The 27,820-nt window shown below is 43.5% G+C and overlaps 2 protein-coding genes across 3 annotated transcripts in view; one reads left to right on the plus strand and one right to left on the minus strand.

The window, feature by feature from the left end:
- Positions 1 to 965: 965 nt before the first annotated feature.
- On the minus strand, positions 966 to 13,636 carry naalad2 (N-acetylated alpha-linked acidic dipeptidase 2). 2 transcript variants are annotated; one of them, XM_060075388.1, is made up of 21 exons: positions 13,544 to 13,636; positions 12,836 to 13,061; positions 11,308 to 11,419; positions 10,643 to 10,829; positions 9,155 to 9,256; positions 8,581 to 8,706; positions 8,191 to 8,271; positions 7,959 to 8,064; positions 7,749 to 7,842; positions 7,562 to 7,657; positions 6,323 to 6,408; positions 5,940 to 6,059; positions 5,634 to 5,716; positions 5,413 to 5,476; positions 5,220 to 5,287; positions 4,572 to 4,663; positions 4,338 to 4,428; positions 3,939 to 4,203; positions 3,601 to 3,682; positions 2,630 to 2,722; positions 966 to 2,388 (listed from the first exon to the last, which is right to left on the minus strand). In XM_060075388.1, the coding sequence occupies exons 2-21, from the start codon at positions 12,915 to 12,917 to the stop codon at positions 2,199 to 2,201; spliced, it is 2,220 nt and encodes a 739-aa protein (XP_059931371.1). In that variant the 5' UTR covers positions 12,918 to 13,061; positions 13,544 to 13,636; the 3' UTR covers positions 966 to 2,198. The 2 variants fall into 2 exon arrangements, with proteins under 2 accessions (XP_059931371.1, XP_059931372.1); XM_060075389.1 differs by having other exon boundaries at positions 13,540 to 13,622.
- A 4,762-nt stretch (positions 13,637 to 18,398) lies between these two features.
- Positions 18,399 to 27,820, plus strand: part of LOC132474267 (NADPH oxidase 4) — an 18,851-nt gene continuing 9,429 nt past the window's right edge. Inside the window, exons 1-9 of the mRNA XM_060074858.1 lie at positions 18,399 to 18,733; positions 19,070 to 19,165; positions 20,758 to 20,868; positions 22,054 to 22,138; positions 23,856 to 23,953; positions 24,056 to 24,083; positions 25,204 to 25,276; positions 26,870 to 26,950; positions 27,040 to 27,196. Of these exons, the coding sequence (XP_059930841.1) occupies positions 18,677 to 18,733; positions 19,070 to 19,165; positions 20,758 to 20,868; positions 22,054 to 22,138; positions 23,856 to 23,953; positions 24,056 to 24,083; positions 25,204 to 25,276; positions 26,870 to 26,950; positions 27,040 to 27,196 (786 nt within the window). The 5' untranslated portion in view covers positions 18,399 to 18,676. The remainder of the gene's footprint in view (positions 18,734 to 19,069; positions 19,166 to 20,757; positions 20,869 to 22,053; positions 22,139 to 23,855; positions 23,954 to 24,055; positions 24,084 to 25,203; positions 25,277 to 26,869; positions 26,951 to 27,039; positions 27,197 to 27,820) is intronic.

The raw sequence follows: 27,820 nt of genomic DNA on the forward strand, positions 1-27,820 counted from the left end.
TGCACAGTTATCTGCAGTGGTAATCTGGTCCTGGTGTTGGGAGGTGATGCATGGGCTCACATAAGTTAGATATATTTTTGCACTAGACATGCAACACTGTAAGAGACACCATGAGTCATCCAGAACCTGATATTATTCAAGCATCATTTAGCTGCAACACATCTGTTACCATCACACCAACAGCATGATGATTTTTTCTTTTCTAAAAGGCATTTCCTGGACTATGGCACTCAAGTCACAATTGGAAACGAAGAGCAAACAAAGATGTGCAATGATATAAGACAAGGCAAAGCTGTTGCCAGACAGGTTTATTTATATAGCACCCTTCGAACACAAATTTTATTCAGAGTGCTTTACATTGACAAACATCCAAACATCCAATATCATAAGGTTGGCCTCATCTGTTATCTGTTTACGGTCCCTACATTTTCAAATTTAGTAGGGATAATCCGCTAATATGCTTAAATGCACGTTCATTTAATTCTGATGTTCTAAACACATTATTCTAACGTCGTACCATTCCATACTGCTACAACTCTACTGCCTTGCCTTGCAGAAGGCTCTGGGCGTGTGCAATGAGTGCAGCGTGTGCAGGTAGCAATGTAGGTAGGTAGACTGACAGGTCAGCCGTCCAATGACTTCATCCGGGCTTGATGAACTGATTGGACGGGCTTAATACAGACCTGCAACAGCTTCAAATACAAGATGTTTTCTCATTTTATTTTGTCAGAGCCTTTGATTTGTTGTTTTCTGTATTGATGGAAAGATCATTTCAACAAATATGAAAAAAATGCTAAAACAATAAATTGCCAACCCTAACTTTAAGTTCATAGGTTGAACTTAAAGCTAGGTAGATTGATATGAGATATGCATTTATTTTGAAAGCCTTCTGGTTTAATGGTGCATTAAGAAAAAATGTACGCTACTAAATCATAAAGTTACCATAGTAGACAGATAGATAGATAGATAGATAGATATATAGATCATTTATTGTCCCCTTCGGGATTTTTTTTTCACAGTGAATGAGACAGAGACACATGACCGTTAAACAAGACCCCAAAATCTTTTTTCCCACGTAATACAAGGAAACATATAAGGACATTAGACTTTAGACAGACATGACATCAAAACAGAATCCCCTGGCTACAGATCACAAGTGCATAGTGGCCAGTATTCCACATGCCATCAGAATAAATTCATACAATGGGTAAAAAAAAAAGTCATGTAAGAAAATATTGTGTTCCCTTGTCAGACCCGCTGAGAATAATTAAAACCTTCTTTCTAGTTGTTGGTTTAAAAAGCTGATGGATTGTGGAATGAATGACTGCTTTGTCCTATTTTTTGGAGAGGGCTGGGTATTGAAACCTGCCACCTGAGGGTAATAGCTCAAATGTTGTCTGATTTTGTCTTATATGTCATATGTCAGAGATTAGGGAAACCGGTTAAATCGAAATCCTGGCTTTCTCGCAACAATACTACAGCCAGTATGTTCTCCTTTGAAATTTGTTCCGGGCCGGTGTTAGTGATTCATATATTCTTCTCGGAGTACCCTGGGTTGCCAGATATAAAGCAAATCTGCCCAGCAGCCATGGAAGCAAGCAACAAACTGGATGAAGTAAAATTGTACTACATTTAATGACACCCTACCTTAGATGACTTCCCTACATTGGACCCAGGAGTATTAACAGTTTATCAGCTTTATGATGTACAAGCCATCTAGTGGGGTTGACAATCATTCATTATTTAAAGATCTCCAAAGCACAGTTAATGGGAATGATACTTCTGCTGTAGGTTAATTAATTAAATCACATGAATCCACCAACATTGTTCTTGCATACAATTCTGAATGGAATTTTATTTGTTCAAATGTACTAGAGGGTTTTAAACAAAACCATTAACATGTTTCACAGACCTTCCTTGTTTTGTTCTACGATTGTGCAAAATATCAATCTAAAGATGTGGCATAACAAGGTCTGTCCTTGATGGTGCTGATGGATGTAGCACTATTCCAGGAGGCGTAGTGTCCAGGATGTCTCTGGCTGTTGCTGAATGACATGTGTTAAGAATCTCTCTCTCTCTCTCTCTCTCTCTCTCTCTCTCTCTCTCTCTCTCTCTCTCTCTCTCTCTCTCTCTCTCTCTCTCTCTCTCTCTCTCTCTCTCTCTCTCTCTCTCTCTCTCTCTCTCTCTCTCTCTCTCTCTCAGGCAGGTTGTGTGAGTGTCATGGCTGCTGCGTGGACGGTGAAGGCCGCAATGCTGATTTGACGCTTGACTTCCTGCCACGCCTGCTGCTGATTGGCTGAACTCTCAATGTCGAACAAGGCATCATAGATGCCTGGGAAAGACTCGCCTGCATATTTGTTATGGCTGCTGGGAGCAAAGATCAGATGCCTGGAAAAGAGAGAAAGGAACTTTATTTGTACAATATTTTTTTTAACCTAAACTCTCAATTCGTTTAGATAAAAAAACATGGCATAATTACTATCAATAAAAATAACATACAGTAACTCTTGATATTATAAATTACATAGAAAACATTTTCAGTTGCGACGAGGAAGAAGTATTTGGCACTGGCTAAGCTCAGAGTAGACCAAAGGCTCAGCGTACTGGAACCATGTTCGTTGGGACCGACCTGTAGAAGGGTCTGCCAGGGAGGCCCAGGGGGTCTATGAAAGCTCTTTCCAGGTACATGAGCTGGTCATTCACCATGCGTACCTGCAGTGAGCTGGAACACACATGTACGCACTTGTTCAACCATCTCCATATCTCCTGTCCACACAGCAGCAAATCACACAACTTGCCTGACACAAGCAGTGATGCCTCTAACGCGTTACTATTTCCAAACCAGTAATCAGATTAAAGTTACTCATCAAAGCCACTGTACGTTACTATTTTTCTTATTTTTTTACCGGATCACCGAATGGCGTTGAGAGCGATGGATTGGTGTGTGTGTGTGTGCGTGTGTCTGTCTGACTGTCTGTCTGCCTGTTTGTGTGAGAGTGTGTGTGAAGGGTAAGTCTCCAAAGACGTCAATCTATCAGAGGCGAGTGTCGACCTTGACCCTCCAGAGTCCGCCTCACCAGTTGTTATTAGCGGCGGAATTAGTCGCGCGGGGCTGCGCGCGTGTGTGTGTATGTGATGATCGCCCCGTAAAGCGCGCAGTGATATTTTGTATTTTTTAAGCATTAAAAGTTGGTGGAAGCGGTTGAAAGCCGTGTGTCAGTGTGTGCACCAAATTCTGGTCCCTGTATACAAGAGGTACTGATGGGGAGAACAATTGTTGACAGGAGGGGGGGGGGGGGGCTAGTATTGGCAAAACCGGTTGTAATTTTCATTTTGAGGCGGCAGGGGGTGTTGTCGCAGCTAAATGTAACTCATAAAGTAACTTGTAATCTAACTTAGTAACTTTTAAATCAAGTAATCAGTAAAGTATCTAAGTTACTATTTTAAGGAGTAACTATTAATCAGTAATCCGATTACTTTTTCAAGGTAACTGTGGCAACACTGGACACAAGCATTACACACACACACACACACACACACACACACACACACACACACACACACACACACACACACACACACACACACACACACACTCACTCTGCTCTGTTGAGGTTCTGCAGTCGTACATGGAAATCTCTTGCCGCAATAGTAAAATTCTCCTCCGCAGAAAACAATGCATCTGCAAGACAAACAACAATGCAACAGAAACATATCTCACTGTTTGATCCTGCTTATTCAAACAACTCCAAACACATGTCACTGTTATTCAAACAATACCTAAACTTTGAATAAAAAACATCCATATTTCTTCAAATGTGGAAACCCTATTACGTATTATGTCGGAGTTTAGGATTACTTAATGTTAGGAGGATATTTATTGGATTGTTAACCCCACACTTAAGCAAAGATAAAAGGAGTTACGTTTGATGACCTACCAAATGTGACTCTGTACATCTTCATCTCCTCAGGGTGCTTCTCTGCGCGCTCTGCGATGCTCAGCACATACCTCCTCAGAGACCCTGCGTATTCGTTAGCGTCCAGGGGGAGAAGCTGGGAATCCGCCAGCCGGAATATGAGCCCGCCCCGAACCTGTGCCACCGCCTGAAGCCTTCTGAAGGTGGGGTCGTAGAACCGCTCCACAAGCTCAAAGGTCTCGTACACACTGTGATAGACTGGGTAACTGCTGTATCGCTCCGTCTTCTAGACGCACACACGCACACACACGTTATTATCATGGAGGATCATTTGGATTATGAAATGTTTTCATGCTGTTATGTGTACAGTATACAGTATGTGTACAGTCTGTAGGGCCATGCTCTCTGCCTCTCTCTCACCCGATCCTTGGTGTATCTGGCTCGACCAGCAGTGATGCCCAGCCGGATGAAGTAGGCCTCGAAGTCACTGCCTGAACCTAGCTTACTGATCCTGGAGGGAAGACACAGGGTGAGGATGGACGGACAGAGACAGACAGACTGACACTTTGATACGCACACCAATCTCCATACACACACACATAGGAACACACACAAACACACAAGAACGGTTACATGCGTGAGTTAGTAGATCACCTGGGGGCATCGCGGTCACTAGTCCAGTTGTCTCTCTTGTGCCAGCTGTCATAGAGAGACACTCCCTCCTCTCCCTCCTCTGGGCTGGCTATCTAGAGCAGAACATGGGCAGGAGAGCAAGCAACACGTGGAGGAAATTGAAAAGGTTAGAACCAACAGAAGTAAAGACCACAACGCAATGAATCCCCTCCCCCCCCCCCCCCCCTGAATGGCCCATGTCAACATGGTTTGTTTTTCTGGCAGATAGGCCCTGGCATGGCGCTGGGAAACCCTGTCTGGGGTGGTCGCTCAGTACAGCTGCTTCTCTGAGTTTTGTAAACTGTATCTTTGAAAGCTAGCCATGTCAGTTTAGCTCTTTAGTGCCTAGCTCAACATTGTAGTGATTACTTGTTATGCATCCATGATTGATAAGCAGCATATCCAGACCCAAATATCAGGTTTGATTTGTGAAATTACCTGACTGTAGAGTCAATCATTTATATGCAACAATCTACTAATTTCTTAATTGACATAATCTGTCATTGGTTGACTGGGAAAAAAGAAACAGTGTTTAGTAATAATCTGAAAAGTCTCAAAAAGCTGAAACATTAAGAAAAATGTGTGTGTATGTATATGTGTGTGTATGTGTGCGTTTGCGTGCGTGTTCACCTGTTTTGTTAGGTCATATACCAGGGTGTGTAGCGATGGAGTACAGTCTACCCTAAGTGTATACATACCTGTAAGGAAAAACACACACCAAAAAGGGATTATTATTACAGATCTGAGCGACATTTTTTACGAACATGTGTGTGCATATATCTGAACACAAACCAAACACACGCACACAAACACACGCACACACCTTCTATGGCAGAGTCAGCATTGATGTAGGCCACTGCTCTCTCTTGTAACAATTTGGCATTGTCCTGTCAAAAGGGAAGATTTACGTGTGTGTGTGTGTGTGTGTTTACATACACGTGTGTGTGTGTGTGTGTGTGTGTGTGTGTGCACGTTTTTTGAGTGTGTATTCGTCTGTCTCATTTCCTTTGTGTGTGTGTGTGCGTACGTGCATGTGTGTGTTACCTCGGCCCATTCGGTTGATCCCAGCAGTCCAAACTCCTCTGCATCCCAACTGGCAAATATGATAGTTCTCCTAGGCCTCCAACCTACACACACACACACACACACACACACACACACACACACACACACACACACACACACACACACACACACACACACACACACACACACACACACACACACACACACACACACAGTGTTATTATAACTTCTATACAATTGAACCAATCACACACAAGGCAAAACATGTGCTTCCACTGTTGCACACACTATGACCCACAGAGACACAGCCCTACTGAAACCCACCATTGCTGAGCAGTTTCCCCGCACTCCGGACGGTTTCATGGACCACGGCTGCACCGGACATCGGGTCGATCGCGCCAAACACCCAGGCGTCCCGGTGCCCCCCCAGGATGACGTAGCGGTCTGCGGACCACCCAGAGGCACAGTTAGGTTGGGGGTCCTTATTAAGATAATAACGTCCTCATCACTGATGCTCATGCATGCCTGCTCACTCCCTGAACACCTGACTCGCTGTATTGGAAGATTCTTCCTCGTCGTGCTATGTTTCATGATGAACATTCAGACACACAGAACATACAGTTGAGGACAATATAATAATGAGTCAGAAAAAGAAACTCTTCATTTCTCTCAACATAAAAAGGCTGGATTGGGGGCTTGCGTCGTACCTGGTTCCTGAGCTCCTCTGATCCGACCAATCACGTTGTAGATCCTGGTCACCTGGTTATTGGTGTGGATGTTCATGCGCACTTTCCTGTTGTGGACAAAAGAGATATTGTTAAGAATATATGATTACCACATTGTTGCAACAAGTGCCTCAAGCTGAATAAACTACAATTGTACAATTATTTTTCTACGTATAATCATTCCCAAGTAATGTTCCAAAGGCAGAACACTGGGCGAGAGAGAAAGAGGCAGAGGGAGAGAGTGTGTTCTCTAACACAGGTTTCCATAACCTTAATTGAGGTGCCCCAGTAAAGCCAGTATGCACATTTGTTTATTGTATTAATTAAAAAAATGGCGCCCTGACTAACCAGAAGGGGTCGCTAATGCAAATTGTAACAATAACTGTCAAACAACACCACTGTGATATACTGCCAATAACACTTAAAAAGGTGAGCTTATCCATCATCAGTTAGCAGTATGCAATAAGCATGTAAAATATATTTATTTATTTATTTTTAAGCTTTATTTATTCATCTCTACGGCCCGGTGGCCTATGGTAAATCTCTGCGGCCAGCTGGTTCAGAACCCCTGATCTACCAGACATGCAGAGAGACGTGGAGCGATAACAGTGAGTTGGATTTGTTTCATCACCAGCAGGGCCGTGCCCTATATACCGCTTGTTGTTATTAGAGGGGGGGTTGGCTCTTCAGTAACTCTACACCAGGGAACACAAAAGGAGCCCTCATTCTTTAGCATTTATCTCCCCCCACACACACACACACACACACACACACACACACACACACACACACACACACACACACACACACACACACACACACACACACACACACACACACACACACACACACACACACACACACACACACACACACTCTCTCTCTCTCTCTCTCTCTCTCTGACATTGTGTGAGAGAGCTTGTGTTAGCGAATGCGTTTATATTATGGGCAGACATACACAGGACATACAAGGACCTCTATGCTCTTACTGGCTACTGGCCAGCTGATCATTGAGGCTGAACTGGACTAACAATGTGATTGGAGGGAGGGAGGGAGAGAGCGGGAAGGAGAGAGTCGGAGGGACAGAGGGGATGGAGGGAGATTCCATCATAAGCCCATCATTGCAAACATTGTGCGCAATGATGGGCTAAAAACGACATTATTTATTATAAAGTATTATATCCCGAACAATGAAGAGACAGGCAGCAGATAAGTGCTTACTGTGTTCTGAAGGTGTCTGTGAAGCCCGGTCCGATACTGTAGGAAACGTTCAGGGCTCCTTTCCAGTTGTTTGGTGGCAGCCTTCCTCCCATGTTCCTACGGTAACAGTAATACACACTGTGTCGGTGCCAGCACTGGAGGCTTCAGTTTCAACGTAGAGAATGGGGAAAATATAGGGTGTATGTACTTCAGCAGGTGCATGGCATCATGGTAACCAATGGGGTGCACAGGAATCTTGGGGAGACCCACCCCGTCTTCTAGGTTGGATCTGTAGGTGTATTCTGTAACAGCGAACATGGTGATGAACACACACACACACACACACACACACACACACACACACACACACACACACACACACACACACACACACACACACACACACACACACACACACCTTTAGCAGGGTAGCCTGGTGTGAGGGGGTCTCCAGCTCCATTCAGGTTTAGTACATTTCCTCTCTGGGCACCTCCCCCGGGTAAGTTCCAGCCATCAGGGTAGGGCTTTGAGCACACACACACAGACACTATTAGTATGTAGATATACAAAAATTAGGCAAATTCAGTATTTTTTCCTCGCTTTGTAATAAGCCACAGGCGATACAGTACATTTGAATAGAGGTTATATACCTGCACCCCGACGGCGGAGTAGTCGGCTGGGTCCGAGAACATGATGATGCCCTTGGCTCCTGCTAGCATGGCGTTCTTCACCTGGCAGAGAGGACCACACAAACAAACACACACACACACACGTTTGGTATTCATGTATACCAAGCACACACAGATATGCACATGTATCATGCACACAGATATAGTATAGTATAGTATAGGTATTTAAATGTTACAAGGACAAACAAATAGCATGTCATGGACCTTACAATTAAAAATGCTACACTGCATAAATACATAATTAAACCAATTATTTATATATCTTTAGAGGTTTATCCATGTGTGTATCTTGGTTTTGTGTGTTGGATTTAATCGGCTTGGTATTCATGAGATGTCGCTGAGCGGTTTTACCTTGTTTCCTCTGAAGATCTTCCCATAGCGCACAATCACTATCTTCCCAGTTACATTTATTCCCATCTCTCTCTTGAGCTGGACAAAGTCTTCGGTGCGGCCATAGTTCACATACACCAACTCCCCCTGGGAGGCAGAGAGAGACGGATCAGAGACGAGAGACCATTGGATGTATTGTACCATGACATTTTCAGTAATCAGTGGAAATACAGACTATATTATATACACTATATAAAAAATGTATCGTAGTGTCTGTGTGTGTGTATATTGATGTGTTGGTATTGATGTGTTTGTCTGTGTGTGTGTGTGTATTGATATGTGTGTGTGTATGTGTGTATGTGTGTATGTATGTGTGCGTGTGTGTGAGTGTGCGTGCGTGCGTGCGTGCGTGCGTGCGTGCGTGCGTGCGTGCGTGCGTGCGTGCGTGCGTGCGTGCGTGCGTGCGTGCGTGCGTGCGTGCGTGCGTGCGTGCGTGCGTGCGTGCGTGCGTGCGTGCGTGCGTGCGTGCGTGCGTGCGTGCGTGCGTGCGTGCGTGCGTGCGTGCGTGCGTGCGTGCGTGCGTGCGTGTGGTTACCTCAGGTTGTCCTTTGGGAGAGAATGCACTGTACGGAGGTATAATGTCAGCAACACCTTCATACCCATCGGGGACGGGCTCGGCCAGGGAGGTGTTGAAGACCTGGGACAGAGAGGGGAGCAACCACATGAGTCTTCCAGTGTCAGGGAGACAGGGGAGTGAGTTGAGGCAGGCCAAAGAGAAACAAAAGAGAAACAAAATGTAGACTATTTGTTTAAACTGAGCAGAAAGAAAGATAAAGGTGTGTGAACTCTCACAGCTCTCTCAAACATCTGTCTTGATATGAAAGCTCTTTCTGGACTGCCTCGCAATTAGAAGTGACTCATTCTGCAGTGTTCTGCCTTAGAACCTTGGAAGAGTAAATATAAAAACTGCCTATTTAATAATGACATTAAGCATCAATCACATTATCACCCTTTAGAACTCAGTCTCATTGAGGCACAGACACCAAAGTCGTCCACACACTTTGTGATCCGACGCCCTATCTTGCCAACAGACCATGCACTCTTTAACAGCTCACCTGTGGTTTTCATTGGGAAAATAACGGTGTGTGTGTGTGTGTGTGTCTAAGTGGGGTGCACAGGTGTCTACGGTGTGTAAACAGCCTGATCACACACTGGAGCACACACGCTTGTGTCACCTTATTATTATTACCAGACAGACTGGATCCTCTACTACAACGTGACTGTTCCACGGCTGGGGCTGGAAATAGCATAAGTCACCACTGTTGAGTATGCATCCTCGTACGGTTTATAGTTAACACTGGCTTAGTCATTTGTGGCAGTTTCTCTCTGTGTGGAGAAGGTAAAGATTTTGACCGAGTGGCCGTGGTTAGACAAGGTCAACCACATGCTGACCATACGTCATTGTTCCTCTGATCATAGGTGTGTTTCTGAGGCTAGACCCTTGGACTACAATAGAGTCATCCTCTCTGGACTCTCTGCGGTATATTTAAATGTTTCGTCATATCCTGTTTTATTTTGTTATAGGCACCTCTGTCCTCATTTCAGAGACGTAATTTCTGTTCCCAATTGTCTACCCTGCCCTGATTAATTCCAGCTTATTAGTTATAAAAGAATAGCATAAAAACATATGCCGGTTTATTGAGTAACCTTTGTGATTCACCCTTTGAACTTACCTGATCGTTTTACTTGTGGTGCTTTTGGGTTCTCTTCTGTTTTGCGTCAGTTAATGCAAGCGATAGATGGAAGCTTACAATACTGCTATTCTAAACGAAGTACACCCTCCTCACATCGGAAGATGCTAAACACAATACATTGACAGAATACACTAAATAATACACATGCATATCTTGCCTGTGTCTCAGAGTTGTTGACTGCTAATTAATCATGTGTTGTGAATTCTGATCTGCATTCCTGTCTATGTATTTTGCGTTTTAATGTTTTGAAAAACGTATGCATAGGCTACATACGATTTAACCGCATCCCATGTGTAAGCATCGTTGTGCCTAGTACCATGCACATATACCTCATTGCCCAGCTGGTCCACAATGGAGATGTAGTTGGGCTGCGACTTGTTGGGATACGACAGCAGGACGTCATAGGGCACCAGTTCAACCGAGTCCAGTCCAAAGCTAAGCCACTCCTCCCGGATTTGTTCTGCATACACCAAATTCTGCTTGGTGCCTGCTAGGTGGGGGAGTCTGGTGAACTTTCTGGGGAGAAATAATACATAAACAGCTCATGGAAAAAGAGATTTGGTTGCTTTGTGTCGATTAATGTTGACGTTTAATTAATGTTGTTATGGAATGATATGTTCACTTAAAAAACCTCTTGTAATATGAACATGTACCACCAAGGTAGTCTGCTCTCAGTTCTCTAGCGTGTCATTTGGGGGATACAAATATTATAGCCAGTTTTATAATACACATAGGGGAAATATATACACATTTAATATAAGACTCCAGCTGGTTTTGTGTTTAAGTAGTAGGAGGAAGTCATACTGCTGTGTAACATATGTTAGGGCGCTTGCTAGCTCAACACTATGGCCATTGACAACGATTCAAACTTTATGATGAGTAAAAAACATAATTGTAATACAACTAATTCTGTTTTTGGAGTTGAAGTGCTTCCGTTAAGAGCCATTGTTCTTACAGAAGACCTGAGGCAGGCCTTTCAGTATTTTGCCAGTACCTAAGGTGCTCTCTGATGTTGATTGCTTTCATCTCGTCAAGGAACTTCCTCAGGTATTGGCTGGAGGTCCCATCTCCTTGCACGTGTGAAGACGTGGGCCTTGCGAACCAGCCTACAGCACACACAGACAGACTCAGCTAGTTAGAAAGGATAACAAAACAATTTCTGTATGTGTGATGGAAATAGTACCGTTATGTGTAAACATTAATGCAGTAGTATTGCTTTAGATTAATAACAGTATGTGTCCCACTTGTGCAAGAAAAGCCAAAAAGATACAGATGAAGAATAACTTATTTTTAGGACACTTCGGCCAGCAAAATATTGGATTTAATTTAAGAGCATCATCATGGAAATATACGGCAGCAAAGTTACTAAGAATACATTTAGTAAGACAATGGCTTAACAAGATTTTTATAGGAAACCCATTGCATTGTGAGTAGATTATACAAAGGTTACAGGTGAGATAAATTGCAATACACTAAGGGTGAAGTGGGTATATCTGCAAGTCTGCAAGCAAGGCTGCAAGACAATTAAAGAAATCTACACAACAAAGCAGTCAGTTGTTTGGCCTGGCCTTAGTATCAGAATGTGTTGCTACAATGGCAAAGCAAACGCCAACGCCCTTAACACCTCTCAGTTAGATAAAGGAAGGAAGGTATCTTTAGATCCAATCAGAATGTATACAGTTCCTTCTAAACAAGGTTCATATAATTTGTATGTAATTGTATATCATAGTTTGGATAAAAATGTCCATGACAGATGCAAACTATACAATGTGTTCCCAGAAGATAACCACAAGGACAACCACAGGGCTCGCTCCTTATATCCAAACATGCTTTAGTTAACTTGACCAATGACAAGATAATATAAAATGGACATATAGTGAGGGATTGCCTACTGTGTCCAACATTTCCCTAAGCAACTGTAATCACCCCACAAATCTTAAGTTTGGGGAGGGACACTTGTTCTCTTGCTTATCTGCATTGCAATGTTCTCTATAATAAAGAATTTCCACAACATATGTTTTTTGTTTTGGGGGGGAACACAATATCTTTGTGTTCCTTGTAGCTTATGCCTGTGGAGTTATGTTAAGAATGATAATATTTTTATAGATGGTCTGTGGGACCTGCTGCAAGCACAGAGAAGGGAAATATTGCAGCCCAGTGGCATTATAGCTGCACACAAACACGCACACACGCACACGCACACGCGCACACACACACACACACACACACACACACACACACACACACACACACACACACACACACACACACACACACACACACTAAACATTGAATGTCAACATTATTGTCCTGAAGAAATCAGGGTTCCCCACCCTTGATGGTGTAAGAGTAATCAATGAATCATTGTATCCAAAACAGAACATTAATGAAATGCCCCTCTTCAGAAACAACAAAGATACAAAATTTAATTATTATTATTTAGCTATGATTGCTTTCATCAAATTACATCAAAGAATACATCTTTAAACTCTCAGCTCCACTTAATCCCGTCATTAACTCACCTATGACAAAGCCCACCAGCAAAACAGCAGCTACAGCAACAATCCAGCGGAGCCACCTCAGCAACGGGCTCTCTTTTCGCATGCTGAAGCCGTCCCGGTCTGGTTTTGCTGACCACGGTCCGACTAACACACTGCAAGACTCTCACCCACACACACACACACACGCAGGGGCAGAGCTGTGTGGTGAGGCGGTACAGAGCGGGGGCGTAGCTGTGTGACCTCTCGGCTGGTGGGGAGGCAGCGAGTGATTGAGAAAGAGAGAGACATAATTAATGAGAGATAGAAACAAGTAGGTGTGAACCGAGACGCTTTTATACAGAGCAATAGGCAGTTACGTGTCTCGGATCGGGCGGCTGTAATTTCGTTGTAGGTAAACCCGGGACTGTTTGAATATTCACGAGTTATGAACGCGCCTTGTTTGCACACGTTTGTTGAGTTGTGTAGGCTACAGTTCACATTATGATCTTGATATGGCTATACATTATGAAAGACAACACATAATGTGTAGTCCTGGATGCTATAATCGGGCTACTCGACTATTATAAAATCGCACACTGATTACTACTGGTTACTACTGATAAAATAACAAAATTGCTTCGAAATGTAATCAGGTTAAGAAAACGTTTCAGAACAACAACAACAACATGGCAAATATTCAATTAGTTTCCAGTTTCCACTTGTTCCAATATCTATCCGTAGGCTACTTACTGTTAGCCTTAGTTTGAGTAGGCCTACGTAGGGCGTTCCAATTCAGATCTGGCGAAAATAAGTGTAGGCCTACAGAAGTGTTGAATCCCATTTACATCAAAATTAAACCACCAATGTGAAAGTCTTTTGAGACGGACCTGTTTTATAATTTAACAGGTGGACGGAATCTTTATCTTTGCTTACCAAGCAGATGTGTACAATTGGAATGGTGCAATACTAAATGTTTTACCTAATGCATCAAACAAAGTTAAAGTCAGGCATCATACGTTATTTCAGTTAATGTGTGTGTGCGTGTGCGTGTGCGTGTGCGTGTGTGTGTGTGTGCTCAGACCAAACCTACGCCCTTGGCTAAATTAATCATCAAGAGAGAGAGGGTGAGGGTACAGACGAGGTGTGATGAAAGGGTGGAAGGAATAGTGGGGGAGAGAACAATAGCCTAGGTGTGAGCAAATTGAGCAGGGGAAGGGAAGTAAATAAATTCGGGAAGGTTGAGGCCCCGTCCACACAAAGCCGATTTATTGAAGAAAAGGCATAAGTCTTGTGCGTTTCGGCTGACCGTCCAGACGGAGCCGGCGAATCCGGTGCCCGAAACCGCACATTTCTGAAACCACCCTCAGAGGTGGTTTTGTATGTGTCACACATACGTGGAGATATTTGGTGTCTTTTTTATGTTTGAACCTATATGTGTGCCTTTTTGGATCTATGGTTGATGATTGCATGACATATTTTTGATTACTGTTTCCCTAATGATGCATGAGGTATTTTTGATTATTAATTTAGTGGTGATTGTATGACTACTGATTCAGTGTTGATTGTATGACATGGTGATTGTATGTCTACTTCTTAGTTGTTGAGTGAGGCTTGTAGCCCACTGTGTATTCTATGTGACCCACCGACCTGCCTGATTTGTGGGGGTTGGTTGGTCGTGTTGATGATTGTTGCATGGTGATGTAGCCATGAGATTTTTGTGTTTCGCTTTATATTTTATACTTTTATACTTTTATATTGCTTGTAGGATGGTCATCTGAGATGAACAAGGAGGGAATTGTAACATATATCACACATTCATACCAACAGACCACAATAACAAGTGTAATTCCCACACATAGCCGCAAGAGATCAGCATAGAGTACACATACGGGTATCAGGAGGCGGGAGTTCAGAACCATGCTTAGCCAATCAGAGCACATAACCAAGTCCACGCCTGCCCAGTATTAAAGTCCCAACACATTGCCCAGGGGGTCAGAACGTTCCAGGTAACGCATCAGATGCCCTACTCAGTGTATCTCCACGCGTGCATAATACAATACCTCTCCTTTTGCTTCATAGAGACTAGACTAAACCTTTTTACCAGATAAAGTGAGTTAAAGCGATCATGACTTTTTCCAAAAAGAACACAGCAATGGGTGGGTTAGCGTTGCTGTGTGGGTTGAGTAATTGTTCCCGACACCGTCACCGAGACATTTATGTCAATGAGGCCTATTGAGTGTGTTTTAGTGTGTCATGTGTGTGTGTTCATTAAAGGCAACTCTCGTAGTCGTGCGGTGTAAGGGGCGCACGAGTTGCATAACCGCTCAACCTGGGCTCCCATCTCGTTCTTCCTGCGCTTCTGGCCACAATATCTTTAACAAAAGGACTTGTTACTCTGGCACCGTGCGCACGTGCATTGCTTGCGGCCTCTTCCCTCATAAAGATCACTTTTTTAGATTAAATATTTTTTAATTGGTAATGTTGAAGAGCACAGAATGCACTGAGCATACATTTTAACTAGAGCTGTCAAGCGATTAAAATATTTAATCGTGATTAATCGCATTAATGTCATAGTTAACTCACATTAATCGCGATTAATCGCAAATTCTTTTTATATGCTAAATATCCCTTGATTTTTTTGTCCCATAATTCTTCTCATTTTAATTCTCTTATCAACATGGTGAAGTGTATCGGCTTGCCTTGTGCAAATGATTTTTTATTGATAACAACATTGGCATATACTGATCAAAACAGGACGATACAAAAAAGAGCCTATAGTTATAATTAAACGACTGCTTTGAACAAATGTCATTTGAACATTGCAGTCAGGCTACTGCTTCTTTGTTTTGAGCCAAAGAAAAAAAATAAATAAATTGTTAACGCCGTTAAATTTGGTTTGCGTTAACGCCGTTAATAACGCGTTTAACTGACAGCTCTAATTTTAACTAACATAGTTATTTTCAGGTATAGTTTTGAGCTTCCCTATATGTCAAAACCGGATCCCAGGTGGAGTACAATTTGTCCCTTTATCCTCTAAGTGAATATTTTATTTTCTCTATTTGTATAAAGTGCATCAGGCCACTCATCCACAAAGACACTTTGGGAGGGTTTTCTGATATCCAATGTAATAATATTCTTCTGCGAGCAATCGGTGTCACAAAGGCCAATATGTTTTATAGGTTTTCCTTAGTATAGAATGTTTTCGGTCTGTGAAACCAAATATGGCTGCTGCTGCATTGGGTTGGAAATCATCTGGCACAACTGCCATCTGAATTAGGGTATAATTGAGCTAATCTTGCTTTGGAATAGTGAACCCGGTGTAGAACTTTAAAAATGTATTATCATTTGTTTTGCACAAGAGTCTTTGTACAGCACAGACAGTTCCACGTGTCATCATCCATGTCTTCCAACAACTCATCTGCCCAGTCCGCCCTTATCTTCGTGGTGGATACGTTATTAAGAGAAGCAATGCAATCATATATTCTAGAAATAAGCCTTTTTTAATTAAACGGGTACTCTAAGCCTGGCACTGAGGAGACATTTGAAAAGTTGGGGTCATGACACATAAGGAAATGGCGTGCTTGAAAGTATCTAAATAAGCTAGATCGGGGAAGGCCAAATTTGTGTGATAAGATGTCCAAGCTTGCGTATACACGGTTTATGTACGTATCTTTAAACTTAGAAATGCCTAGTCTACGCCAAAAAGAAAATTTAGTATCTAATTTAGCTGGGAGGAAGAGGTGGTTATTGCATATAGGACTTAGGCTAAAAATATGTTTCAAACCAAAGTACCGTCTAATTTGAAACCATGATCTTCAGGGTATTAATGACAATTGGGTTGTTTGTGAACTGGGAAATAGATAGGGGGAGACTGGAAGTGACCAGAGCCATGAGAGATCTTGAGGTGCACAAAGTAGCTTCGTAGTGGCACTCGTCTGTATCTGTCGTATGAAGCCAAAACATTATTTTTTGAATATGTGCAGCCAATAGAAAAGATTAGGAAGAGCTAGGCCTCCCTGTATTTAGGTCTCTGTAGGAGATCTATACGTACCCTAGGAATCTTACCATTCCATATAAGAAATAAAAGCACTATCAATACATTCAAAGAAAGATCTAGATAGGAAAAGTGGGATACATTGGAACAGAGGAATTTGGGGAGCACACCCATCTTAATGCAATTCACTTTTCCTGCCAAGGACAAGTGAAGTGATCTCCATTTCTTTAGATCAAATTTTACTTTAACTAGTAGAGGAGCAACATTTTCCTGGTAAATGTTTTTCATATCTCTTGTGATGTTGATGCCCAAATATTTAAAGCCGTTTCTAGACATTTTAAAGGGTAAAACATTATCCTGGATTTGAAGAGCCAAGTTATTAACAGGGTAACATTCACTTTTACTTAAGTTCAGTTTACAGCATATAGGCTTAGTCAATGTTCTTCTCCTCCTCTAACAAGTCCACTTATTGATGGCAATGATTTGACTGTGATGGATAAGGGCTCTATGGCCAGGGCAAATAACAGTGGACTGATTGGACATCCCTGACGGGTCCCTCTTGACAGAGTGAAGTACTGTGATTGCCTACCAATTTGTCACACAGAGGCCTTGGGTGAGCTATAAAGGAGTTGAATCCATGAAATAAAATTTGGACCATAACCAAATTTCTTTAAACACGTGAATAGATAATCCCACTCAACCCTATCAAAAGCTTTCTCTGCGTCCAGCGAGATGACCACCTCGGGTATACCTCACTGGACGCAGAGAGGTAAAAAAAAATAAAAATAAAGAGCACTTTTAACTTCTATAAGTGAGTCATTTTCCCACACTCCGAAGGACACACGGCTTGACCCCCATTGCTCGACAGGGCAGCTGCCCAGGCCAGGGGACAGCTCTTTCATGCGGTAGCATGGAGCGTGAAGCGGGCCGAGGTCTCCCATCCCGGTGGAATGCAGGAGCACCACATGCCCCGCGATGCTCCGGAGAGTTTGTTCAGAATCTGCAGAGCAAGATGCCAAGCATTCCAAACCATATTTATCCTAGGCTACTTCGTTAAAATAATCTTTTGCCATTGCAAGCTATATTATCTGTAAGCTATATGAGTATATACTCGATACATCATATTTTGGCAATATATGATAGCTATAGTAAATAAATAATAAATAAATAAAATGAAAAACATATATACATTTTATTTTATGTGTGTTGAGTATCCCATATTCAACACACATAATATAATATGGGATAACGTAGCCTAGCTATGGTACATGCATTACAAACTCAACGCCACATAAGCATCAGCGGTAACAACTATGGATACGAGGTGACAGCAAATCACTGGACAAGCTTTTTTTAGTTCACACCTTTATCGTGCTGCATTTTTTTCTTTTTTTCCATTTTCCATTGTACTTTTAAAACATTGTCTTGAGTATAAGTATGAGCGTATTTAGCTTTACATTTCTAAATGAATCAAATATGTATTAGACATACTGTTCATAAAGTATTTCATAAGATTGATGAGCTCTCTCGCTCCATCTGCAGACTGTGCGATCACGCCCCCTACAGAGAGAGAGAGAGAGAGAGAGAGAGAGGGCTCCCTCTGAGTGACACAAAGAGGGAGAGAGGGAGGTAAGAAGAGCGAGCGAGCGAGCGAGAGGGAGATAGAACAAGAGAGCAGGCGTTCACCAATGGCAAAAGGAGAGCGAGCATTTTTCCAACTGTAGACCTGAAGCGCCGGCATAACGAACTCGCGACTCAACAGAATGACAACAAAGCGGCAATAGGGTGGATGATCCCGTCGCGCACCTTGGATGACAGGGTCAATAATTTGAAGTCCTGCTGGGTCTGTTGGAGCCTGGAAGAAACTTTAGTCAGTTAGTTCAGGCATCATGGTTCTCTCGTTCAAAAGCTGGGTCGCCAACGAGGGTGGAAAGCACTTTGTCCTGGTAGGAAGATTTCACTGACAGTCGGTTTTGATCAATATTTGAAGATACATCTGTGTCTAAGTAAAACAATGTCAAATACATTCGTTTTCTGAATAAATGTCGTATGATTTGCACATCAAATTACATCTCTTGAAATTCTCAGCTATTTTGCCAGAGATTTAATGGTGGTTAAAACTTAAAACGCATAATAGCTCATCTGTGACAGCAAAAGCTGCATCCGAACTTGCTAAATGCTCGGTTCGTTTGCTCTTGACGTCAACTCGTTGCTCTTCCGGAGACTTTCATTCTGATTGTGCATTCGTGAGTTTTTTTGTTTTGTGTTTGTGATTCCTATAGATACTCTGGTTAGGAGCCAACACCTGGCTTTTTCTAAGAACCTTCCTCACATACTCCACAGGACAGCAATATTACTACCTCTACAAGATGCTGGGGGTGAGATATTGTGCTTATCCATATATATAAGGCAGCTGCAATATCAAATAACTTTGAAAATCGATGCTTATTGTTGAAATATGTTTCTTTGAGACATTCTAACTCTATAAATGTACTATAAATGTATAAATGTGTGTGTGTAGAAACACACAAACAAACACACACACACACACACACACACACACACACACACACACACACACACACACACACACACACACACACATGCACACACATTCAGTCAGTGTGGAATGTGCATTTGCTCGCCCATGTGAGCATGGCATAATTGTTGTCACAAGTGAAAGTAGGAGTGTGTGTCTTTGTGTGAACGCTGTGTTTCAGTGTGATTTGCTATCCTCTGGTTAAACAGTTTTCTCGACTCTTCTCTTGTGTATGTTTCCTAGCCTGAGATAACTGTTATTTGCTCCCTAGCCTAACTTTTCATTTTATTTTCATGTACAATTCAACAATTTGGCCAAGGTCTATCATATGATTCAATGACGATGACGTGCAGTAGGAATCCCAAATATTTGACAATTACTTATTTAATTTACATCGAATGTTTTACATCTGTACTCCCTAATGGTGAACAGAGGATCCACATAACAATTAGACTCTATAAGAGTTTGTTATTCTATTATACAAAGAAGTTCATACTTTGGTAATAACAGTCTCTGTTTCTCTTGCGTCGCTCCAAATCTGACACACTCTAATAAACGTAATTATACACACACACACACTCGCAAACACACATACACACACACACACATACACACACAAACACACACACACACACACACACACACACACACACACACACACACACACACACACACACACACACACACACACACACACACACACACACACACACCACACATGTTCTCAGTGACATTGGGGATTAGAGGGGCAAGTTTGGGCCTGCCACTAGCTCACTTACAATGCATTTTTGGCCTCAAGGCTTTAGTTGGTTGGTGTGTGTGTTTGTGTGTGCGTTGGTGTGTGTGTATCTGTATATTTGGATTTGAGTTTGTTTGACCTAGAGATTATGTCATAGATGTATTGGTGGTGTTGAGATGAGTGTTTGTGTGTGTGTGTGTGTGTGTGTGTGTGTGTGTGTGTGTGTGTGTGTGTGTGTGTGTGTGTGTGTGTGTGTGTGTGTGTGTGTGTGTGTGTGTGTGTGTGTGTGTGTGTGTGTGTGTGTGTGCATGTTTGTGTGCGTGTGTGTGTGTGTGTGTGTGTTTGTGAAAGGGTGGCATGGAGATGTACAGAGCACACGGTTTCAAATCTCTCATACTTTGGTTTTGCCGGCAGCTGCTCTTTTCCGGTCCTGGCATGTTCTATTTAGTATGTGAGGGGGATTGGGGGTGGTTTATATGAGGGTTGAAAGGGGGAAGGTCAGGGGATTCTTTAAGGAAGTTGCATGTCAAATCTTTGTCTGTTTGTCGTGTTTGTTGTGTCTTGATGCGTTTGTGATTTAGTGAAGAAGTAATTGCGTCTATGTGTACATTTAAACAGTGTGTGCATACATATACGTGTAAATATGAATTGGTGGGTGTGTGTGTGTGTGTGTTTGTGTGTGTTTTTTCCAGCTGGGGCTGTGCATCAGTCGGGCATCTGCATCCGTGTTGAACCTCAACTGCAGCCTGGTGCTGCTGCCCATGTGCCGCTCGCTCCTAACCTGTCTGCGAGGAACCCACACGGTAACCCCTCTTCTCCCAGGGAAGGGCTTAGCTAGCAGGCGTTCAGCTAGGAGGGCTTCACATAGGAGTAGTTTAGCTAGGAGGTCATCACATAGGAGTAGTTTAGTGAGGAGGTCTTCACATAGGAGTAGTTTAGCTAGGAGGTCATCACATAGGAGTAGTTTAGCGAGGAGGCCTTCACTTAGGAGTAGTTTAGCGAGGAGGTCTTCACATAGGATTAGTTTAGTGAGGAGGTCTTCACATAGGAGTAGTTTAGTGAGGAGGTCTTCACATAGGAGTAGTTTAGCGAGGAGGTCTTCACATAGGAGTAGTTTAGCTAGGAGGTCTTCACATAGGAGTAGTTTAGTGAGGAGGTCTTCACATAGGGGTAGTTTAGTGAGGAGGTCTTCACATAGGAGTAGTTTAGCTAGGAGGTCTTAACATAGGAAACGTTTAGCTAGGAGGTTGTAATCTAGGAGGTCTTCACATGGGAGGAGTTTAGCGAGGAGGTCTTCACATAGGAAACGTTTAGCTAGGAGTTGGTCATCTAGGAGGTCTTCACATAGGAGGAGTTTAGCGATGAGGTCTTCACATCGGAAGTAATCTGGGAGTTATTCACATGAAAATGTTCATGTGAAATGTTCAGCTAGGAGGCCATCGCATAGGAAGAGTTTAAGAAGAAGGTGTTTAGCTATGAGGTGGTTAGCGATGAGGAGATAAACGATGAGGAGTTTAGGTAGAATGAATATAGCAACGACGTGTAAACTAGGAAGAGTTTAATTAGAAAAAGTCTAGTAAGGAGTACCACTCGTGGGTATTTAGCTTGGAGTGTTGTTTAGCTATAGGAGGAGTTTAGCTGTGACGGGTTATCAATGAAATGTTCCAGTAGGAGGTGTTCAACTTCAAGTTAGTAAGCTCTAATGTGCAGGAAATGGATGGCTGCCACCTTCATGGCTGAATATAGGAAGGAGTTTGCAAGTGTGTCTGGAAGAGAGACAGATTGATTGAGAAATGGGATTTAATGATGGAGAAGTCTGTTTGTGGGGATTTCATGACATCGGCCTGCTCTCGGAGACGTTTCCTTTAAGACAGTGAACTAATCTTACTTTACTTTTGGTTGATGAGTAGAAGCTGTAAGAGAGACACATGTGTATTCCATCACACAAAATGTAACTTTTGACATTGCTCTCCCAAACACACGTGCAGTTATCAAGCAGAGGGACCCGCAGACTGCTCGACAAGAGCAAGACCTTTCATGTGGCCTGTGGAATCGCCATCTGCATCTTCTCCGGTAACTTGGCTACACACATGTGGGTGTCTGAGTGGGTCAGTTGTGTGCGAGTGTGCATGATCGAATTACAGCCTTCATACCACAAGTAGGTGTGTAATAATATGTGCATGCACACGTTCAAAGCCATGGTTCTTTCTATCTCATGTGTGTGAGTTTGTTTATATTTGTGTGTACGTACATTTTCAGGCCTAATCTGTGGTTGGGTGGGTAGCTCTGGGTGTGGTGTGGACAAGTTGATCTAAGACAGCATTCCTTGGTTACCATGTGAAATGGATTACCAGTTGGTTTGTGTGTGTGTGTGTGTGTGTGTGTGTGTGTGTGTGTGTGTGTGTGTGTGTGTGTGTGTGTGTGTGTGTGTGTGTGTGTGTGTGTGTGTGCGTGTGGGCGTGTGTGTGTGCGTGTGTGAGAGTGTATTTGTGTGCGTGTGGGCGTGTGTGTCTGTGAAGTATATGTGTGGCTGTTATTATTTGGGGAGTTGGGGGGTCTGGTGTTACAGAGTCCAGGTTCTTATTCTGCAGCTTTTGTGTACAATGGGTTCCCAGTCCCGGTCAGAGGCCTGTGCAGCGGCAGTGACTCAGCCTCTGACGCTACTAGCAGGGGTTGTTATTTGGGATGCCTCTGCTAGGTGGCCGCATGTAAAGATCACAAGATGGGATTGGATATTTGCTGATGTCATAGGCGTATTTAGTGCATAGATTATCTGTTAGTTTCTTAAAGGGCCTTTTCTGACATTAACCAACTCCCAAAGCATGTGGTTTGAGGGGATCTCTATGACAACAAGTCATCAACAGAAAGCGTTGACTTTTCGCTTTTCAGGTTTTGGTGAGCAATCCGTTGAGTTAATTTGCCCCTGTCGTCTAAAATGTTTTTTTTTAAGGATGGATGTCAGCGATTTGATCCCCCCCCCTCTTGATAATGTGCAGTTAAAGATGCTTCATGTAAACAGATCATTAGCTAGGTCTCAGCCCACGTAGTCTCGGGAGAACAACTCCAGCATGCAAACATGGACATTACGTCTCCCCTCCTATACGACCGCTTGTAAAGGACCTGGTATGTGACATGACATCACTTCCTGGCAATCTTCCTGCTAGCGCTGTATATTAAACCTCTCAGCCCCCCGCCTTTACCCATCAGACACGCACACACACCGCACGCACACACACACACACACACACACACACACACACACACACACACACACACACACACACACACACACACACACACACACACACACACACACACACACACACACACACATTCACACACACATACACGTTGCACACATACTTATCCATCCCCTTGGGGTAAAGTTCTGAAGTTGTAATTGTAGAGTTCCGAAGCGCTGAGACAACGAGCAAGGAAGGGAGAGGGGATGTGAGGGGGTGAGGAAAGAGAGCACCCTGGTGTCTCTCCCACTAATTCTATCAGCTGTCCCACACTGTGAGTTTGTCTGAGTGTGTGTTAATGTGTGTGTGTGTGTGTGGGGGGGGGGGGGGGGGGGGGGGGGGAGGGTGAGTAACAGGGATATGTCTTACAGCTGAATAGACACAAGAAATGCTTAAACAAAGGTTCTGGTGTCTGTGTTTGTTTGCGTGCGTTTCTGCTTGTTAGTGTGGGGAGGTTTATTCTTTATACCAGCATTTCTGAAAAAATGGAAGTGGGTTCATTATATTTCAAGAACCCTTCTCTTTCTTCTTTCTTTGTTGCTCCCCAGTTGTTCATGTTTCTGCTCACCTGGTCAATGTAGTTAACTTCAGTGCCTTCTATTCTGAGGATCTACCTGCTCTCAATTTGGCCCGTTACCTCGGAGAGGTGAGCACACACAAACTCACAAACATGCACACACACATTCTCACACGCAAGCGCCAACACAACTTACAATGACTTTAATGTTTTTTGTTTTGTTTTGGCAAGGATCCTAGGATGATCATTTTGACGACAGGTGAGGTTTGTGTGTGTGTGTGTGTGTTTATTTGTGTGTGTGTGTGTGTGTTTGTGTGTGTCTGTCTGTATTTTTGTGTGTGTGCATGTGTTTATGTGTGTTAATACTGGTTTGTTCTTCTTGTGTTGCCAAGGTAATGATAAGCTGTAAATGTGTTACAGATTAGCGTGGCACAATGCCAAGGAGCAGAGCGGGGATACATGCTGTGTGTCTCCTCTCTTTAGTCTCGCACCCTAACTCCTTCTAACTCAGTCCCTGTCGATTGGTCTCTCCTCCTCTCTCTGTCTCTCTGTCTCTCCGTCTCTCTGTCTCTCTGTCTCTCTATCTCTCTGTCTCTCCGTCTCTCTGTCTCTCTGTGTCTCATCCTCTCTATCTCTCTGTCTCTCCGTCTCTCTGTCTCTGTCTCTCGTCCTCTCACTGTCTCCCTGTCTCTCTGTGTCTCATCCTCTCTGTCTCTCTGTCTCTCCGTCTCTCCGTCTCTCTGTCTCTCGTCCTCTCCGTCTCTCGTCCTCTCTCTGTCTCTCTTCTCTCTTGTACTCTCTCTCTGTCTCTCGTCCTCTCTCATCCTCTCCGTCTCTCTGTCTCTTGTCCTCTTCGTCTCGCTCTGTCTCTCTGTTTCTCCTCTCTCTGTCTCTTGTCCTCTCTCTGTCTCTAGTCCTCTCTCTGTCTCTCTGTCTCTCTCTCTCTTGTCCTCTCTCGTCCTCTCCGTATCTCTCTGTCTTTCTGTTTCTCCTCTCTCTGTCTCTCGTCCTCTCTGTCTCCCTCTGTATCTTATCCTCTCTCTGTCTCTCTCACTCTCACTCATAGCTTTAATGTGTAGGGGAATAATTTGACATTTGAGAAACGGGTTTGCCTGCTTAAGTTTGTGGAAAAAAACATGTTCTTGTACTCAATGAAAGTAAAAGATTTTGATCAAATTAATTAGTTTGTAAGGAATCTTGAAAAGTAACCTTTTAGAAATTGTTTATTTTTCATGATAGCCACATGCTTGTTAAACATTAATTAATGTCTCAACATTATTTTGGATACAAACCATGTAACTCTAATCTCAAGGACTACGCACGCCCTTACTAATGGTTGTGACCACATCGAACCAACGCTATGTGATGATGTGTTCCAGTCCCAGGGATCACGGGCGTCCTATTGGTTGTCATCCTCTTCCTGATGTTCACTGCCTCCTCCTACTGCATACGGTAGGTTGGCAAAACTTTCGACCTTGATTTAAATACAACAGCATAGCACATGTATTTTTAATTGACATTGCATGTTGAGGGAGAAACCGACAATAAAATGGCATGATTGGTATCGGTATGATAGAATTATTGTGTTAACAAAATGCTGGAAAACAGTGTCAAGAACCTTCTTTGTCCTGTGAGCATGGAATGAAGTAGAAGTTTGTGTGTGTGTATTTGTATGTATCCATATGTATGTATTCTGTGTGTAAGTGTGTGTGTGTGTGTGTGTGTGTGTGTGTGTGTGTGTGTGTGTGTGTGCGTGTGCGTGTGCGTGTGCGTGTGCGTGTGTGTGTGTGTGTGTGTGTTTGCATCGCCATGCATGCCTTTGAGCATGCAACCATGTACGTGGTCGCTAGTGTGTGTGTGAGTGCATGTGTTTGTGAATATACTCCCTTGTGTGTGTGAGCCCCACGATGGGGGCAATAAGAAGACAGCCCCCCGACAGAGCAAATCCTCCCTGAGTGCTCGGCTCACAGCTCTGTCATTACCCGGGTCACGGGAGGTCACTGTGCTGTTATGTCTGGCTCTCCGGACCTCTGCGTCCGCTTTAAGCGCCGACCGTGACCAACTCTGATAAGGCCGTCAGTCGGGGTGGCTGAGACTAGGGTTAGGGTTAGGGTGTAATGTGTGGTGAATCGACCTGTATTTCATATTCGGGGCACACACTTGGGGATCCAACAGCCTCCTATATTGCCGTGAAGCCTTCGTATGATTGGTTCGGTCTTGCTTGTTGTATCTACGTACAGGTCAGAGAGCCCCTGTTAGGGGGTGGAGGGGGGGAAGTAGAGTCCTTGTAGAGTGAAACTCATGCGCTGCTGTGGTTCTATCCTTTGTTGTGGTCTGTTTGTAAGACATACTTGTTTTGATGTGTAACCTTAGCGCTGCTCATGCCTGGTGTTTGTGCAGACTATGTGGGACTGAGGGCTTAGCATGTGCCTGAACTCGCCTTCTTGTAATCAAATTTCCCTCCTTGGCCTGACATTTAAGTAACCCTGTTCAAAACACCTCCGCCTTGTTTCCATAGCACCTACACTCCCATGTCCAAAGACTACATTAGACGGCTAAAGCAACATGTTGAGCTTTAGCTAGCTAGCTCCAGATGTTTGTCAGTTAAATTGATTAGTTAGCGCCCTTATATGGACTTTCCCTCTAAATGATGAAGCATATGGGGTGTGCATCATAACTGAACAGGATGTCTGGATGAGTACTAGTTTACATGACGACTGAAGTGATGCAAGTATTCAGGAATGCCGTCCAGTTGTTTGAGTTCACACTACGTCATACCAGTCACTGACCTGTGGCCTGATGATAGTAGGCCATTACTTAACATGATCTCAAAGGAGATAATGGAGTGGGGCATCAGAACAACTTCAGAACAAGGCGGGCTAGCCCTTTCTTTGAATGCCATTGGCCTCCCTCCCCTGAGAGAATGGTCCCGGAAAAAAATCCTCTTTCTTCACTCCTTCGTTCGTTTTTTCTTTTTCTTTTTGCACTGACATTTGTTTGGATAATGATTTTATTATGTGTGTGTGTGTGGTTTGTCCGTTACAGGTTGTCCAACTATGAGATCTTCTGGTACACACACAACCTCTTCATCGTCTTCTACATCATTCTCATGGTCCACATGGTCGGGTAGGTCTTGGCTCTGGCATCCGATTCAAAAGTGAAATACACGCAATTAGGGATTTAATAATGACTTGGATCCACCCTATGTTTCCAAGGGGAGCGCTGAAGTACCAGACAAATGTAGACACCCACCCACCGGGCTGTCTCAGGCCCAATCAGAGCAGCCCAGAGCTGCAAGGGGAGGAGCTAGAGCCTGGCAATGAAGAGAGGAGGTGCAAAGAAGAGGCCCGTTTCCACCCCCATTACCCCCAGGTGTGTCTGTGTGTGTGTGTGTGTCTGTGTGTCTGTGTGTGTGTGTGTGTGTGTGTGTGTGTGTGTGTGTGTGTGTGTGTGTGTGTGTCTGTGTGTGTGTGTGTGTGTGTGTGTGTGTGTGTGTGTGTGTGTGTGTGTGTGTGTGTGTGTGTGTGCGTGTGTGTGTGTGTGTGTGTGTGTGTGTGTGTGTGTGTGTGTGTGTGTGTGTGTGTGAGCTCGTGTCTGTGATCCCATGTGTTTTCACATGGTCATTAAGGGGGTTTGGTTGTAAACTTTAAGGGGTGGAGTACTCTAGTAATTTTGTGTGAGTGTGTGTTTGTGTGTGTGTGTGTGTGTGTGTGTGTGTGTGTGTGTGTGTGTGTGTGTGTGTGTGTGTGAGTGTGTGTGTGTGTGTGTGTGTGTGTGTGTGTGTGTGTGAGCTTCAACACCGCACGTGTGTGTGAGCTTGTGTCTCTGATCCCATGTGTTTTCACATGGTCATTAAGGGTAAAGTAGTTCAATAAAACCCCCTTAAAAGCCAATAGTAATGAGGTTTTATTGTGGCTGTATGCAATTAGTCTGGAAGACCAGAACTTTGACAAAACCAGCACCCGCACTGCCAAAAACTACAAGCAGGCTGAAGGG

Source organism: Gadus macrocephalus, chromosome 16, assembly GCF_031168955.1.
Source record: "Gadus macrocephalus chromosome 16, ASM3116895v1".
Classification (NCBI taxonomy): Eukaryota; Metazoa; Chordata; class Actinopteri; order Gadiformes; family Gadidae; genus Gadus; species Gadus macrocephalus.

Coding starts and splice junctions, on each gene's coding strand:
- naalad2 (XM_060075388.1), bottom strand. CDS start 12,917: ATGCGAAAAGAGAGCCCGTTGCTGAGGTGGCTCCGCTGGATTGTTGCT. Junction 11,420..12,835: donor GCTGGTGGGCTTTGTCATAG/GTGAGTTAATGA, acceptor TGTGTGCTGTAG/GCTGGTTCGCAAGGCCCACG. Junction 4,664..5,219: donor TATATGACCTAACAAAACAG/GTGAACACGCAC, acceptor GTTCTGCTCTAG/ATAGCCAGCCCAGAGGAGGG.